This window comes from Podarcis gaigeae (genome assembly GCF_964106915.1).
Source record: "Podarcis gaigeae genome assembly, chromosome: 1".
Taxonomy (NCBI): domain Eukaryota; kingdom Metazoa; phylum Chordata; class Lepidosauria; order Squamata; family Lacertidae; genus Podarcis; species Podarcis gaigeae.
Genome location: NC_139678.1, coordinates 21932341 through 21949505, shown reverse-complemented (window position 1 = coordinate 21949505; position 17165 = coordinate 21932341). Strand labels below are relative to the sequence as shown.

The window sequence follows — 17165 nt, the reverse complement described above, 5'->3', positions numbered from 1 at the left end:
CTTTACCTCTGATTCTAACATAGATAATTTCTAAACTTGTTTCAGAATTGGTGCAGTTTGCCACAGTTTGCCATTCTTTTCCATTTTCTTTCTGCCCTGCAAATGCCTTTAGTTAGGGGGGAAAGCTTCCATTTTGTGGAGGTGACTTTTGGGTTCGCCTTTCTCACACTTCATTTCAAACTGTCCATCCTCGGATTCTTTTTCTGCAATGCAAATTCGCCATGTAGACCTAAAGCATCCTGTGCCATTGTGGTGAGCACCTTTGATCTTGTTTTGCTGTGTGCTTGACATTGCCTTCTACTACAGCTCTTAACATATTCCATTTCTTTCTGTATATATTTCCCAATTTCATATATATTCTAAATCCTCTGACCACTTCAGCTCTTCTAGAGTTTGGTAGGAATGACGTGGTGCCCAAATCTAAAGATCTGAGGAATGTTAGACCCCCCCCAAAAAAAAAACAGTAGGTCTTCGTGCTTGACTCCAGCTGTTGCTATTTCAGCACATTCTCTGCCTTCTTTAAAATATATATTTATGTTAGGAAATGGGCTCCACATCTAGGGAGGGGATACCGCTCAGTGGGGGAGACATACTTCACATGCAGAAGGTTCCAGGCTCATTTCCTGGTGCCTCCACTTAAAAGATGTGAAAGACTTCTGTCTGAGATACAGCGAATGCAATCTCAGGTTCAATCTCAAGGCAGGGCTGGGGAAGACTGCCAGTTCACAACACTGAGCTAAATGGACAAATGGTCTGACCTCGTCTGCCTTCTTCTCTTTCCAATAGGAGTTGTCTTTTTTCCCTAGTTGCCTTGCATTAGCTGTTTGTCGCTAGCTGTTGTGCTCGTGTGTGGTGTCTTTGTGGTGCTGGTGGCAGACTCTCAACGGAGACTAGAGGGGACTGAAGTTCTCTGTTTATCCACAGAACAGATACAGCATGGGAAGAGGCCGTGCAATGTCTCAGTTTGCCTAAACCCTGACCTGGAGGGACCACCACTAAGAATAAGAGGTTAGTTCAGTGTCCATTCAGCCTTGGTTTCATCTCCGCAGCTTCACAACCAAGGTGCTTAGTTAGAGCTGAATGTGATGGTGGTTCTGGCAGTCTCTGAGCTGACCTCATCGACCATTTTGCACAGAGCCTTGGATTACAAGACTAGATATCTCCCCAGCCTAGATTTGAAGTGGGCAACTTGGAGCTCTCACAATGTTCTTCTTTCAGCGCAATCGGTTTTTTCTTGTTTATAATCTCTAGCAAAGTTTGGCAACTGTTTCTTTGCAAAAGAGCAGCAAGCTGACTCTGAAATTGCTTTGTCTCTCAGGTGTCTCACTAATATAACCCCTGTAATGAATTCTGAGCTATCCTTATTTCATGTTATAGCACAATACGATAGGGGATAGGGAAATTGTGCGTTCTTATTACGATGTTCTGGTTAAAGTAGGTGACCTCCCCTCGCCCCCTGCTGATATGCAGACCTGCAGCTTCATGTTATCTGCTGGCTTCTAACTGCACACACTAGCCTCCAGCTGCCTCAGAATTTTGTGCTAGGGAAGCCATTCAATCCCTTAAGTCACAAAGAAAGAGTTAGGCCAGGCACATGTAATCATTACAGTTTTCATTCTGTGTTATCATTGTTGAAGGGTTCTGAAGACCAAGAGTCCATCAAGTTAAGCTCAAAAGGACCATTGAAGATATCCATTCTTGGACTTGATGGAGGAAGTTTGTGGTTGGCTTCCTAATCCATTTTAGCATGGCAGGATCTAACTCTGATTCCAAATGGTTTTGCAGTAACTTATTTACCATAGGAAAGAGTTTATGCAATGGCAGCAGCAGAAATCACATCTGTATAACTACCATGGATTGCCAGGCTTCTTTGGACATGTTAACCCCCCAAAAACATTATTAATTGCCCAGTAGTTCACTACCTGTCTGTGCTTTCCAGATAGTCTTAGCTCTGTGACCCACTCTCCTTAACCTCTGACTCCCCCCCCCAAGTTTACACGGCTTCCCCATGTTTCTATGTGAAAAAGGCGCTGTAGTGCTCTCTTTCAATAAGCCCCAAATCACCCAGCATATATAGATGCTGAGTTTACTTTCATATCAGCCTGTTTTGCCTCTGACAGATGCTAGCCATGCAATGCTAAGATTCCATTTCACCTCCTCTGTCTATCTGAAACTGTTTGCCAGGTCTTGATGAATGGACACTTTCAGTCCCCAAGGTGAGAAGTATTTCATCTAACATCACATAAAGAACCAACCCATTGATTGAAGAATCTCTGGCTGGCCAGCTCTGTTCTGCAGTCCGCCTCTTTCCTCTAAAGAAGGGACCGGAGCAGGATTGAGAATGCAAAACTGGGACATCCTCTTGGTTTCTTCTTTTGGTGTCTTTGACTTTGATAGAGAATATCATAGAAGAAAAAGAGACCAAGTATGATTGAAGGGGTTCTCCAAACACACTGTTATTTGTGCTTCTAGCACGGCTCTTCATTGGGGACAATCCTTCAGATTTCTCTAGAGAAGTATCCTCTAGCAGATCTTTGATTACTTTAGAAACATCCCCTCACTTTTGATAAAATTTACATCAGCAGAATGTATTGTCAGTAGGATCCATTGGTCAAAAGAGAAACCTGATTTCATGTACAAAACAGTTACTTTTGTTTTTTAATCCCATTAATATTCAAGGATCCTTCCTTCCTTCCTTCCTTCCTTCCTTCCTTCCTTCCTTCTTGCTCTCTTGCTCTCTTTCTCTCCACCTTCTCTCTCTAGGTGCCACAAAATCTAGCTTGCTGTCAGCACCCAGTATAGTCAGTATGTTTGTACCAGCACCCGAAGATTTTATTGATGACCAACCGACCATGATGACTGACAAGTAAGCATCTTCATTTCTTCATTCTAATTGCACACACAAATGATGGCAAACACACAAATGATGAAACAGTCAAAACATCTACAAAGCTATTCCAGTGCAGGTTCAGACTGGCAAAGGTCTCTATTAAAAAGGCTTGTTAAAAGAAGAAAGTCTTCAGTAAGCGCTGAAGAGGCAACAGAGATGACGCCCGTCTAATACTCAAGGGGAGGAAATTCCTAAGAGTAGTTTTGTGACACTAAGGGCCTGATTCCTACATTGGGCGAAATGGACCTCCTGATATCCTCATAAGACCTTCAGCTGCAGAGTGCAGTGGTCTGACTGGCTATATAAGGGGAGAGATGATCTTTCAGGTATGCTGGTCCCACCCTGTATCAGGCTTTATACACTGAAAGCAGCTTTGAACTTTGCCCAGAGGTTAACAGGTAGCCACTTACGTATTTAGTGGTTTGTCATTTAAGACCAACCATAGACATAGAGCTGATTTATAAACAGCAGCAGCAGCAGAGCACTTTGTAACCCAAACAAAACTGGAAGTATCTTTAGAAGACTTTCTTAAACTTTTCAAGTAAAGAAAGTTGGAAGGGCAAAACAGAAGACACTTGTAACAAGTGTTAGACTAGATGGGAACTGGGGATTTTTATTTTTTATTTTTTTTTAAAAGCTCCCTCAAGGCAAGAAAAAACTCCCTTTCCCCCGATAGGAGTACAATGTTTCTCATTTCTATAATTTGGGGGGGATGGTGGGGCAAAGGGAGGGGGAAATAACAAGGAAAAACTGCAATGCAATTTTCAACAGGAGTCCCATTTTTAAAGGGACATTATGGGGAAATAACAGGTTTATTTACTGAGTTATTTGGATATTTATTCAATGTATATCTTTCCTCCCCACCCAAAAAAGGAGCCCTGGGTGCCAAACACATCAATCAAAATCACAATTAAATTAAGTTAAAAATATTCTAAAAACCATGAAAAACATTGTTTCAGCCAGAGATCTCAGAGTTGCCAGGAACAGTGCCTTTCAGCCTTATTATTATTATTATTATTATTATTATTATTATTATTATTATTATTTTCCACCCTTCATCTGAGGATCACAGGGTAGTTGACAATATAAAATACCTGGGTAAACAGGAATGTTTTGAAATTCATACTGTAAGTATGCTTTTATGTTTGTTTTTATGCTGTATTTTTTATGTTGTGAACCCCCCTGAGCTCTACGGATGAAGAGCAGCATACAGAATTATTAAATAATAATAATAATAAGTCAATAATGAGGGGGACAGATGCACCTGACCAGGGAAAGCATTCCACAATGGAGAGCTGCCACTGATAAGGCCCTGTCATGGAAGCAGTGGCAACTGGGCAGATGCTAGGATGATGAATTGCACACGGCCAAAAAAGAGGACTGGGGAACAGGTTGGCATAAAATTCACAATGCTCAAATGCATGCACATTTAGACACAATTACTGTAGTGTAAATAGAACTGTAGTACATCTCACAGTAGTGAGAAAGACGGACCTGTTCAGTGTGCTATCCCAGCGCTAAGCCTTGATGGGCATCTTCAATCCAGCTGTTCTTCCTCTTTCTTTATCTTTAAACTGGGCTGGGATTGAAGAACCCTCAAAACAAAGTACGCCTTCAAATAAAGGATTGTCATGTGTAAAACAGGACATGTGGCCACCCCTGGAGGTGCCCAGAGGCAAAGTACTCAGACAAAAATGTGTTGGGAATGGTATCTCACCTTGTGCTCTGACCATTCTGCATTACTCCTCTGAATGCATTAATCAAGTACCAGTGGCTGGAAAAACCTGACTGTAGCATTACAATGGGAATAAAAGGAAGTAGAATTAAGATTTTCATTTTATTTTTGCAAATGACCAAATCTCTCGCGAGGTTAATTTTGTATCAGCCGGTTGGTCTGCCTGCTTCCAGAAAGCTTTGGCAGCAGGTAGTAAACTGGGCTAAATGAGATTGACTTTCATGACCTTGCTGGCATTTTCTCCTGCTGCTGCTGAGAGGGAAGAGGAAAATTGCCTGTACAATCCCATTAAGTTCAAATATCACAATCTGTTGGAGACATTAGTGAGTGGTTGATCAAATTACCCAAGCATGCCCATTGGGCCGAGATGTACTGGCTTCCCAATGTTGTTTGTCTCTTTCTGTGCCCTGCGATATTCTGCCTCATCTCTCCTGCATCTGACATGTCCCTTAAGATCACACATTACACACACACACACACACAGAGCCTTGGCAAAGTTTTCAAAGATGTCTCTTGGCATTGTAGGATCAGCCTGCCAGTCAGTGCCCACAGCAGCTAATGCTGAATAAATGTCTTCCTTCCTTTCCTGCAAGCCAATCCACAGATCCATCAGTCATGGCTTTAATCACTGTAGGAATGTAATGTCCTCTTTTAATGTCCAGACTTCTTCTTCATAATTTTCTTACAGGTGCCATGATTGTGGAGCCATCTTGGAAGAGTATGATGAAGAAACATTAGGTCTGGCCATTGTGGTTCTCTCCACGTTTATTCACCTCAGCCCAGATCTGGCTGCTCCTTTGTTGCTGGATATCATGCAGTCTGTAGGAAGGTAAGAAACTTGCCTTGCCTTGCTGCTTTATACTGACTCAGACTAATGGTCCACCTTGCTTAGTATCACCTTCATTGACATAGAATCATGGAAAGGTAGAGATGGAAGGGATCCCAAGGGTCATCTAGTCCAACCCTCTGCAATGTAGGAACCTCAGCTAAAGAAATCCATGACAAATGGACAGCCAACCTCTGCTTAAAAACCTCCAAGGAAGCAGAGTCTACAACCTCCCGAGGGAAACCATTCCACTGTCAAACAGCTCTTAGAAAGTTCTTCCTGATGTTTAATCAGAATCTTCTTTCTTGTAACTTGAAGCCATTAGTTTGGAGTCCTACGCTCCAGAGCAGGAGAAAACAAGCTTGCTCTATCTTCCATGTGACAGCCCTTGAGATGTTTAAAGGTGGCTACTTTCTTGGGCTCCATGATCACTGCAGATGGTGACAGCAGTCACGAAATTAAAAGACGCCTGCTTCTTGGGAGAAAAGCAATGACAAACCTAGACAGCATCTTAAAAAGCACAGACATCACCTTGCCGACAAAGGCCTGTATAGTTAAAGCTATGGTTTTCCCAGTAGTGATGTATGGAAGTGAGAGCTGGACCATAAAGAAGGCTGATCGCCGAAGAACTGATGCTTTTGAATTATGGTGCTGGAGGAGACTTTTGAGAGTCCCATGGACTGCAAAAAGATCAAACCTATCCATTCTTAAGAAAATCAGCCCTGAGTGTTCACTGGAAGGACAGATCCTGAAGCTGAGGCTCCAGAACTTTGGCCATTTCATGAGAAGAGACTCCCTGGAAAAGACCCTGATGTTGGGAAAGATGGAGGGCACAAGGAGAAGGGGACGACAGGGAACAAGGTGGTTGGACAATGTTGTCGAAGCTACCAACATGAGTTTGACAAAACTGCGGGAGGCAATAGAAGACAGGAGTGTCTAGCATGCTCTGGTCCATGGGGTTCACGAAGAGTCGGACACGACTAAACGACAACAACAACAATAATCTCTCCTCTCCATTTCCTCTTCTCCCGGCTAAACATACCCAGCTCCTTCAACCATTCCTCATAAGGCTTTGTTTCTAGGTCCTTGATCATCTTGGTCACCCTCCTCTGCACACTTTCCAGCTTGTCAACATCCTTCTTAAACTGTGGTGCCCAGAATTAGACACAGTATTCTGGTCTGACCAAGGCAGAATAGAGCAGTACTATTTTACTGCTCTATTTTACTATTTTACTTCCCTTGATCTAGACACTATACATCTGTTGATGCAGCCTAGAATAGCATTAGCTTTTTAAATAGAAGCTCCCCAGGGTTTCAGGCAGGACTCTCCCCCAGCCCTATCTAGAAATGTCAGGGATTGAATCTGGGAACTTCTGCATACAAAGCAGATTCTCTGTCACTGAGCTATTCCTCTTGCTTCCCTCCCTTCTGTGCAGAAATGGTTTGCAACCATGAGGGAGTTGACTATCGTTGCTGTCACTTGGTAGCCCTGAATGTATGGGAATGTATTAGGGATGGGGAACTCAAGTGTTGCTGGACTACAATTCCCATAACCCCTGACTGTCATCCACACTGACTGGGGCTGGTGGGAGATGGAGTCCGACAACATCTGGACACCACACGTGATAAGAAGTGGCACGGAGGAATTTGAAAGGTAATTAAAGATTGTTGCTAATATCCAGGATGGAGAGGTTCATGTCTTCTAGATGTTGGACTTCAAAATCCCCAGGCAGCATGGCCAATAGTTCCCTGTCCCTGGGGGGGGGGCACACTTCTGACCTTCATGATAAGTGGCATGGAGGAACCTCAAAATTGGTTAGAGATTGCTGCTGAGGGATTCTGCCCGGGAACTGCTGTAAACATCAGATAACTGATGAAGTTTTGATGCTCAGCCTCACAGTGAGAGCTACAGGTATCTGGGGAAAACTGCTTCTTGCAGAGGACAGTGGGCTCCCAGCTGAAAATGTCCTGCCCACTGTCATATCCTCACCTTTCGCTTTCTCCATAATTTATACTTTCACTTGCCTGTGAAGTTGGAAGGGATTGGACCTGAGCCCATTTGCATGCTAAGTGCACATGCTTTCATCACTTCCTCATTGTCACGAGAAGGGAAAGTGAATAGAAGTTCTGACAATTTTGCAACAGTGGCCAAGCTGTTCTGCATAGCTCAGTTGGTAGAGCATGAGACTCCTAATCTCAGGGTCATGGGTTCAAGCCCCACATAGAGTGGAAGATTCCTGCATTGCAGGGGGTTGGACTAGATGATCCTTGTGGTCCCTTCCAACTCTACGATTCTATGAGAATGGTTTAGCAAAAGTATGTCAGATTTTGCCAGCCAGGTATTGACCAAAGATAGTCTTCATGATTGTGAAGTCATTTTATCTGGGATTTGATTTGATTGCCCCAGCCATTTCGACTATTTTACTTTAATAAAAATAAATTGTTTTTGTTTGCCTCCTTCTCCACCAGGTTGGCTTCAAGCACCAATTTTTCTAATCAAGCAGAAAGGTACAGTACAATCAAAACAAGTTTTTCCCCTCTATACAGACCACAAACAAGTGTATAAATATCCCCTCTTTGGTGGAGGTAATTTTGAATTTAGGGGGGGGGGGGACAGAACAAAAAACGCATAGCAAACGTATTTGGTTTCCTCTCCCTTGTTTGTCATCATGCTGTAGTTTGCAGCACCATCCGTTGGCAGCCACATGAACTGCTGTGTGACGACAGCCTTACATTTTTATGTAACAGAAAGATATGCAAGCTGGGGAAAAGCACTGATTTGAGCGAAGACATTCGAATCACATGCAGCGAATGAGTGTTCATTCAGCCCCCCCCAGTTGACTGTTACTCTTTTCTCACCACAATGTATTTGAAATGAAATTCCTACTGAACATATCAAAGTGGATGGTGTTTGGTTTTTCCATGGTGAGATATGCTTGAAGAATCATGGCATCTCCCTCCCTCTTTATTCCTTCATTTTGTTCCTCAGCATGATGATCCCAGGGAATGCTGCAGGCGTGGCCAAGCAATTTCTCCGCTGTATTTTCCATCAACTGGCTCCCAATGGCATACTTCCCCAGCTGTTCCAGAGCAACATCAAAGGTAATGTGCAAATGTCTGAGATTTGTTTCCCTTCCTCTCCACAACCTCCATGCTGAAACTTCTTTGGAAAACAACAGCAACCCCAAATGTTGTCATTTGCAGATGGAAGTTTTCTACGGACCTTGGCTACATCTCTCATGGATTTCAGTGAACTGAGTTCCATAGCTGCTTTGAGCCAGCTCCTGGAGGTTAGTCTACCATCTGTGTATCTTTCACAATCACTGTTTCTTTCCACTGGATGTATTTTACATCTTCTCATCTCACACCCTAAACTTTTCTACTCTCAAGTTTTGCTTTTACTGGGGCAGAGCTGAAACTGCTCAGACACTTCCATTTTGTGTAGGGCAAACACCACGTTTATTTTTCAATGTGTGTCTTCTCTCACAGCACTGAGAACTAAATAAGAGTCCTGCTGGATCAGGCCAATGGCCCATCTAGTCCAGCATCCTATTCTCACAGTGACTGATCAGATACCTGTGGGAAGCCAGGAAGCTAGACATGAGCGCAACAGCTCTCTGCCCACCTGTGATTGCCAGTAACTAGTGTTCAGAGACATGATGCTTCTGACAGTTCAAGCAGAACATAGCCATCAAGACTAGTAGTTCTTGGCTACTAGCTGGCCTTAGACTCCTGAGGTGTATTTTTGTTGTTCTCACCCTATTCTTGTGATTGTAATTTGTTTTAAACTGTTTTAAAGTTGTGTTTTAAGTTGTTGCAACCCACCCTGGGGCCTTAGGGTGAAGAACAGGTAATAAATAAAATAATTCATTTAAACAACGGGGCTTTTCATAGAATCAGAGAACTGTAGAGTTGGAAGGGACCCCAAGAGTCATCTAGTCCAGTCTCCTGCAATGCAGGAATCTCAACTAAAGCATCCATGGCAAATGGCCATCCAACCTCTGCTTAAAAACCTCCACAGAAGGAGAATCCACAGCTTCCTGAGTGACACCGTTCCTTTGCCCAGCAGCTTCCTTTTTCTTGCTTTCCTCTTCGCTGCATCACCAACACTTGGTTGGGGACCCTCAGCAGCAGATTTGTGGGGCGGGGGTACACAGAGGCTGGAAATGGGAGGAGAGAAACCCAAAGTCTCCTTGCACAAATGGATTTCCCTTGATCAAACAGGCAGACATGATTATGTGTTGTCCCATTGCTACTATAGGTAAAAAATAATATCTGTGTCCAAATGCAGCATGGCACTGAATACCTGTTGCTGGGGGTCAAAAATCAGGGGAGGGATGTCTTTATTCCTTGGTTGTGGCATTTCCAGAGGGATCTTGCTGGTTGCTGTTGAAACTAGGATGCTGGATTAGAAAGACCTTTCATTATAGCCGTTCTTCTAACTCATGCTTACTACACACACACACGTGTATCTCCAGATCAATTTCATTTCTTATCATTACATTTATACCCCACCTTTCCTTCCAAGGAGCTCAAGGTGGTGTATGTAGTTCACTCTTTCACCTTTACAACAATGCTGTGAGGTAGCTTAGGTACTATCTACATATTTGCTTCTCCTCATTCCTGTGATGTATAATGTACACCAGCTTTTCTCAACCCGATGCCCTCCAGATGTTTTGAACGCCAACTCTCACCAGCTATAGCTCGCACAGGTGTACTGGTTGAAATGGATGCAAGTTGAAGTGCTGTAGGTTAGGAAAGGTTGAGATACAAGGTAGTTTGTAATTGATTTGTTGGAGGGAATAGGAAATCAGTCCCTATTGTTTGCACTTTTCAAAAATGCTCCTCGCCGTCTTGTGTGTGTGCTTTTTTTGCGAGCAGGGTTTGAATTGTCCATGTACTTATTTTCTTAGGGCTTAAACACCAAGAAGAATTTACCAGCAGGGGGCGGGATGCTACGCTGCTTGGAGAACATTGCTACGTTCATGGAAGCTTTGCCGATGGATTCCCCCAGCAACCTCTGGACCACAATCAGCAACCAGTTCCAGACGTTCTTTACAAAACTGCCCTCCGTTTTGCCACTTAAGGTACAGTGCTTGCAATCCCAGATTCAGTCCTTGGCATCCCCAGGTGCTGCTGAGAAAATCGCCCACCTAAAACATCAGGCAGCTGTTGCCAGTCATTGTAGATATGTGGAGCTAGATGGGCCAGTGGTCTGACTTGGCAAGCACCTATCCAACCTGAGTGGAGATTTCTCTCTCTCTCTTTTAATTCATACAGGGTTTGGTCAAGGAGGACTTGCATGCTGGCAAATCTGTATTAGCCAGACGTTCTGCTCAACTTACCCATCATCTAGTACAGTGTTTCCCAAACTTGGGTTTTCCAGCTGTTTTTTGACTACCACTCCCATCATCCCTAGCTAGCAGGAACAGTGGTCAGGGATGATGGGAACTGGAGTCCCAAAACAGCTGGAAACCCAAGTTTGGGAAACTTCGATCTAGTAAGTAGCAGGCACAGCCATGCACCACCTGCTAGAGCTGGCTATCCATGCAGGAGTGGAAGCGCTACAGAGTGGTACCTCCAGCTCAAAAGTCTACTCTTAACTCAGACAACTGCCTCCCAGATAGTCTCACATTGTGTGCTTCTGCACTTCTGTGCGACTGCCTTTCTTTATCATCCTTTATACCTGGCAGGGCTAAATTACATTCCAAGGAAAGGCGCTAACTCTTTCTTCTGTGTCCTCCCCCGTTTTCTCCCCAGTGTTCTTTAGATTCTAGTCTCAGAATAATGATCTGCTTGCTGAAGATACCCACCAGCAGTGCTGCCAGAGTAAGTGCTCGAGATTTTATATATTTATATAAAACCTCCCCTCTTCCTCATCGTTTCAGGTTTCTTCCTTATCTCTTAGCGGGAAGAGTATTATAGCCGTGCAATTGTGCCGTGTCAAGCAGGATAGGAGTTCTCCGAATCTAGGTTGCATTAATGTGTGGGAGGGATTACATGCACTATGTGGGTGGGAGTTTATGTCTTCTTAAGGAGTTGGATTTCTTTTTCTTCTTTTTTTTAAAGCGGCACCAGTAGATTTACCTAGAGCTTTGCAGTTTGGGACGAACCAAACCGAGATGAGAGCAAGTACAGGATTTGGTTAATGAAAAATATTGAATAGCAGAGGCTGCATTTCTTGGGACTTTCATGTCTGGTTTAATCAAGGGAGGCAAGCACATGCCTAAATGGCACATGGCTGACGGTGTGAGCCAACGTCATTGAAAAATGTTGCGTTTGAGGCAATGTGATGGCCAACTTTTTGTCTGCAGCTGTCGGCTTGTGACTTTTAGCTGCACGTGAAAGCTGTTGTCCGGTGTGTTGGACAGCAAAAGATCATCAACCAGGTGGACTGGTTTTCCAGAAGTGAGGTCAATCAGGCACCTCTCCTGCAGAAACTCTCCTGCAATCTGCTGGGTGTATAAGGGTCTCTCACGCAACCTGGTCTTGAGTTGCGTAGGGACTTGCATGTTAACGCCAACACTTTGAACTTGGCCCGGTTGCAGATTGGCAGCCAGTGCGAATCTTGCAAGCAGAACTCTTTCCAGGAGTTCTCTCAAGGTGCTGGCTGGGAATCCCAAAGTGTGACTACAGTCATTGGAACGAATCAGTTTGGGCAGCTGCAACTTCATATCCTTCAAGTTAAAAAAAGGGGGGTAGGCTTTGTTATAATGAATGATTTCACAACCCACACACTCTTCATTTTGCTGAAAGAAGCATATATTTCCTGACATGCCCTCCATCTTCCTTTCATTGCAGAGTCTGCTGGAGCCATTTTCCAAATTGCTGAGTTTCGTCATTCAGAACGCAGTCTTCACCCTAGCGTATTTGGTAGAGCTGTGCGGTTTGTGTCACAGAGCTTTCACAAAGGTAATTAACTAGCTTGTTTCCTTTTAATTGCACTAGAGACAGGGTCAAATGGGGAACCCACCTACCTCTTATTTTTGTTCTCAAGCGAAATTGACATCAAAGCAACCTCTGTTCCACCTGCTATTTAAAATTAGAAGTAAAGTTGAACATTACAGTAAGGAGCTGAAACTCTGGCAAAAACCTGCTTGAGAGGTTGTGCAAATATTATACTTTACCTTTTCCTTGATGGATCTGGGGATAGCTCATTAATAGAAATTCTGGAATCTACCGGGGTACTTGCACACTAACACATCGGTGTGGGAAACTTTTTCAGCCCAAGGCCCTCATTCTCTTCTGGGCAGCCCTTCAGAAGTCACATGCTAGAGCCAAAAGTAGGCAGAGCAATTGATGCAGCCTTCTTTCTACACAAGCTTACACATCCCTATCTATCCTCCATCCACATGAATGTGTGTGTGAGCCGGGGGGGGGGGTGTTTACATCTTCCATGCCTGCCATGGTTTGAGAGGTATATTTTTCATTATGTCCACTACTTTCTACCTCGCTGCTGTGGTGTTTGCATTATCAGTAATTCTACTGAACATGCATTAGGCCATCCTGTCTCTCAAAAATAAGAGACGTTTCCTCCTCATCTGACAAAAATCCAGATGAATAAACTGTAGGGACATCTGGAGTTCATCTCACAGGGGAGCAAATTAGCTTGGGAGTGGGGGTTCGAAAGTTGCCCTCCCCCCATCTTTCCATTTGTCTATGCGCCAGGACAAAATGCTCAATGGAACAGCAGATGTCATTGACATAATCCCCTCAGATGCAACATGCCCTTCCCTCCTGGAAGAGAAATCCTTTGCATCACAGGGGATAGGAGCTGTGGAGCTTAGACAGATGCATAAACACACGCAGGCCGTTGTAGGGCACTGAGCCCCTGTGGGAACACTGATGTGTGTGCTCTATGCGCAAGCACACACCTCACTGGTTTTCTTCTTCTTTCAACACTATTTTCTTGCTCAAATTCTATGGACAGGACCCTAAATTCCTATGAAAGGGCTTGTGTATGCATAGTACATTTAAAGCACATTACCTCCCCCAAAGAATCCTGGGAGCTGTAGTTCGTTAACAGTGCTGAGAACTGTAGCTCTGTGAGGGTAAGCTATAGTTCCTGGGATTCTTTGAGGAATGTCATGTTCTTTAAATATATGGTGTGGATGCAGCCTGGAACTCCCTTTGCAGGATGAGGCTGCTGATTGAAAGGGGTGGTGCTAGGGGAGTTTTAGAAGTTGCCCCTACATTCCTCTGTTCCTTCTGAAAATCTGTTTCAGTGGGGACTGCAGAGTACGGACGAGATGGAGGGATTTTTTTTCCCCTGGAAGCAATATTACAGACGGCAGGAGAACACCTGGTACTAGGGATAATAGCTTCATTGATGCACAGGGAACTGAGGCAGTGCTACAGAAACCTGCTACAGGGCAGAAAACTACAAGAAGGAAGTAGTTGGAGGGAATGGCACATGGTTTCAGTTGTGTCTATACTAATGCACAGAGAATGAGAAACAAGAAAGATGAGTCTGAGCTGTTGATACAGAATGGCAGATATGACCCAATAGGCTTTACTGAAACCTGTTGGGATGAGATTTATGGCTGGAATGTAGAAATTGAGGGGTGTAACCTTTTCAAAGGGCATAGACCAAACAGGAAGAGAGGGGTAGCATTATATGTAAAGGATATGTACACTTCTGAAGAGATCCAGAGGTTCAAGCAGAAGTTGGATGGCCTAAGCTGTCATGGATGCTTTAGTTGAGATTCCTGTCTTGCAGAGGGACGGACTAGATGGCTCTCGGGTTTCCTTCCAACTCTCCAATTCTTTGATTCTGTGAGCATGAGCCTCTCCTGGAACAGAATCTTCATTCATGGAAGGGCAATTCAGGATCTAAGCCTCTGTATGTGATTTGTATATAAAAGTGATTTAGTGGTTAGGTATAGGTGTTATTTTATGTATTTTATGCTATTCTTTTAATGTATTTGGCTTTCTTCTAAACCACTCTGTACTTGGGAAAGGGAGGCATATAAATCATCTAAACAAATAGCAGTCAAGGATTTGGTGTTGAAGAATGTTGGAAGCATTAATTTAACCCCGATTTGTTCACTTTTCTTTTAGGAAAGGGATAAGTTCTACTTATCCCGCAGTGTCATATTAGAGTTGCTGCAAGCTCTGAAGTTAAAATCTCCCTTGCCAGATACGAACCTTCTGCTTTTGGTCCAGGTATGGAACAAACACTTTTTAAAAAATGGTTTTACAGTGAATGTATTGCATGGGGTTTCCAAGCACTGGACAGCCAGTAGCTAAAAGGGATTGAATGTCTGCATATCTGGAAATGTTTGCCTAAACAAAAATGTTTTCAGCAGACATTGAAAAGAATACAGAACTCAAAGTCATGAAGCAAGAGCAGCTGGGGAAAAACCAAAACTTTACAAAAACAAGTTATGGTTTCCTTGATCATTGTCATTGGGCAACACATGGTTATCTCCTGTTAACCAAACCATGTTTTAGTGTTAAGTGTGAGCTAGGCCACTGAGAGAGCTCCCTCCCAATTAAATCACCCTTCATCTGTATTGGGCCTGAAAGACTCCTGCGCTACCAGATTGGAAGGAAAGCACACAGCAGATGTTGCTCACTAGAGAGACACACAACTTGTTTTTTAAAAAATACAGCAGCCTGACAGTAGCCATCCTCCACTGCAGAATGACTGGGCTGGCAGTTGCTGGCACTTAATCGCATCGAAATGACAAGGAGCTGAAATGGAAGTGACCTGGGTGGCCCACGGCGCAATGCACAGCTCTGCAGACTTGCTCCCCGGGTCACGCACAGTTCCACATGATTGACAGCCTCTTTTCTTTCCCCCCTCCGAAGTGCCTGGCGCTGCGCTCGGGCATATGTTTCTACGAGCCGCAGCTTCTCGTAAGCAACGGGCACATTAGTCAGAGAAAATTAGCAGTTGCCAGGAGAGTTGGAAAGTAACATTGACGTTCTAAATTACAGAGGGCTTAGAATTTCCCTAAAAACAACTATTATAATATCAGTGTTAAGAGAAGAAGCTGTGTGTGTGTGTGTGTGTGTGTGTGTGTGGTTGGTTGTTGTGGGGGGGGTGACACACCAGGTAATGGGTTCAGGGGGGGGGAAAGTTGATGTTTGCAAGTACGTTGGATCAGGCCCTTCCTCATTAATTAAATGTAGATCAACCTGGAACCTTTATTTATGTATTTAAAAAAAGGAGAGGGCAGTCCTTTCTGCTTATTGGACTGTGAGAAACAGGCAACGTTACACAGAATGACAGAGTACTTGCCCCCCCCCCAGACAAATCTCCCCACCCTACAAGAAACACATACACACGTATGCACAAAGGGTCTGGGAATGGCACTCTGTCATGGCATACTGTGATTGCCAGCGGGGCATTTTTTAGGACTGAAGCTTGGGACGAGTGTTGGGAAACAGTCTAAGGCCGTCATGCTTCTTGAATACCAGTTGCTGGCAACCACAGGAAGAAGAGTTTGAAGAGTTTGGATCTGATATCCCGCTTTATCACTACCCGAAGGAGCCTCAAAGCAGCTCACAATCTCCTTTCCCTTCCTCCCCCACAACAGACACCCTGTGAGGTGAGTGGGGCTGAGAGACTTCAGAGAAGTGTGACTAGCCCAAGGTCACCCAGCAGCTGCATGTGGAGGAGCGGGAACGCGAACCCGGTTCACCAGATTACGAGTCTGCCGCTCCTAACCACTACACCACACTGAAGGGAGAGTGCTCCTGTGCTCAGGTTCTGCTTGTGGGTTTCCCACGGCCATCTGGTTGGCTCTTGTGAGGACAGGATGCTGGACTAGAGCGGCCATTGGCCTGATCTAGCAGACCTCTCCTTACATTCTTGAAGCTTTTTCTGTGAGGCAGGAAAGGAGGGTTTTCGTTTCCTTTGGCTGCCTTGTGTCAAGGGTAAGTCTCTCCTGCCCCTCGCATCCCCCCCCACAAAAAAAGCCTCTGAACCCCATGCCCACTTTGGTGGGAGCTGAATGGCTCTATGGAACTTGGGTGTGCAGTTTTGGCCCAAGCCCTAGCATCAACCTATCCCAACCTGGTGCTCTCCAGATGTTTTGACCTATAAATACCATCCTTCCTGGCCATTGGTCAACTTCACAGGGGTTGGCGGGAGCTGCGGTCCAAACAGTCCGGAGAGTGCAAGATTGTGGAAGGCTTAATTATGTAATCATGGGTCTTCCACACCCCCTAAGAATAGGAGATCTGAGGAAGGCTTCCTCAACACCCTGCTAAAGATGTCCCTAGAAGGAGGATCCTTGGGAGACAATGAAGTCTCCATCTTCTGCTCATGAGTTTGTGGGTCTGCCTCCATCCTCTGACCCTACTGGGTTGCCAGATTGATCCAGTTCTACACCCCTGGTGTATAAAGAACAGGAAGTGACCTACCACAAGGTGGGACACTGAAATACCACTTGAGCAATCACATAATACTCCTGTGTACAGCTGCGTGAGACATGTAGGGACTTAAGCTGCTGCTTGATTTGACAAAGATAGCAGTACGGGGGCTAAGAACGTTAAATAAGAAGCAAGGTGGGCTGAATAACAAAAGATATATTCCTGACATTTACATTTGATACCCCAATTATTTCCACGTTACTCGTCGCTGTCAGAATTGGTAGTGACACAAAACAAGAGGAAAGCTTTCTTCGTGCTGGAGGATGGAAAAGTTTGGGTAGGTGTATAATCTGCATGAGGAGTTCATATGAGCACCGCTTCCCTGCGAGGAG

General features: G+C 44.4%; 1 protein-coding gene and 1 long non-coding RNA gene across 10 annotated transcripts in view; one reads left to right on the top strand and one right to left on the bottom strand.

The window, feature by feature from the left end:
- Positions 1-17165, bottom strand: part of LOC310845116 — a 579409-nt gene that overhangs the window by 87913 nt on the left and 474331 nt on the right. The gene's annotated exons all lie outside the window — the stretch shown is intronic.
- Positions 1-17165, top strand: part of UNC79 (unc-79 homolog, NALCN channel complex subunit) — a 125867-nt gene that overhangs the window by 83228 nt on the left and 25474 nt on the right. For 7 of the 9 annotated variants that reach the window (XM_083729766.1, XM_083729760.1, XM_083729759.1 and 4 more), the window contains 10 exons: positions 925-1008; positions 2764-2866; positions 5314-5454; positions 7921-7959; positions 8441-8553; positions 8656-8741; positions 10365-10538; positions 11212-11280; positions 12253-12363; positions 14512-14616. In XM_083729766.1, the coding sequence (XP_083585892.1) occupies positions 925-1008; positions 2764-2866; positions 5314-5454; positions 7921-7959; positions 8441-8553; positions 8656-8741; positions 10365-10538; positions 11212-11280; positions 12253-12363; positions 14512-14616 (1025 nt within the window). The remainder of the gene's footprint in view (positions 1-924; positions 1009-2763; positions 2867-5313; positions 5455-7920; positions 7960-8440; positions 8554-8655; positions 8742-10364; positions 10539-11211; positions 11281-12252; positions 12364-14511; positions 14617-17165) is intronic. The other 2 variants (XM_083729762.1, XM_083729761.1) reach the window with 1 other exon arrangement.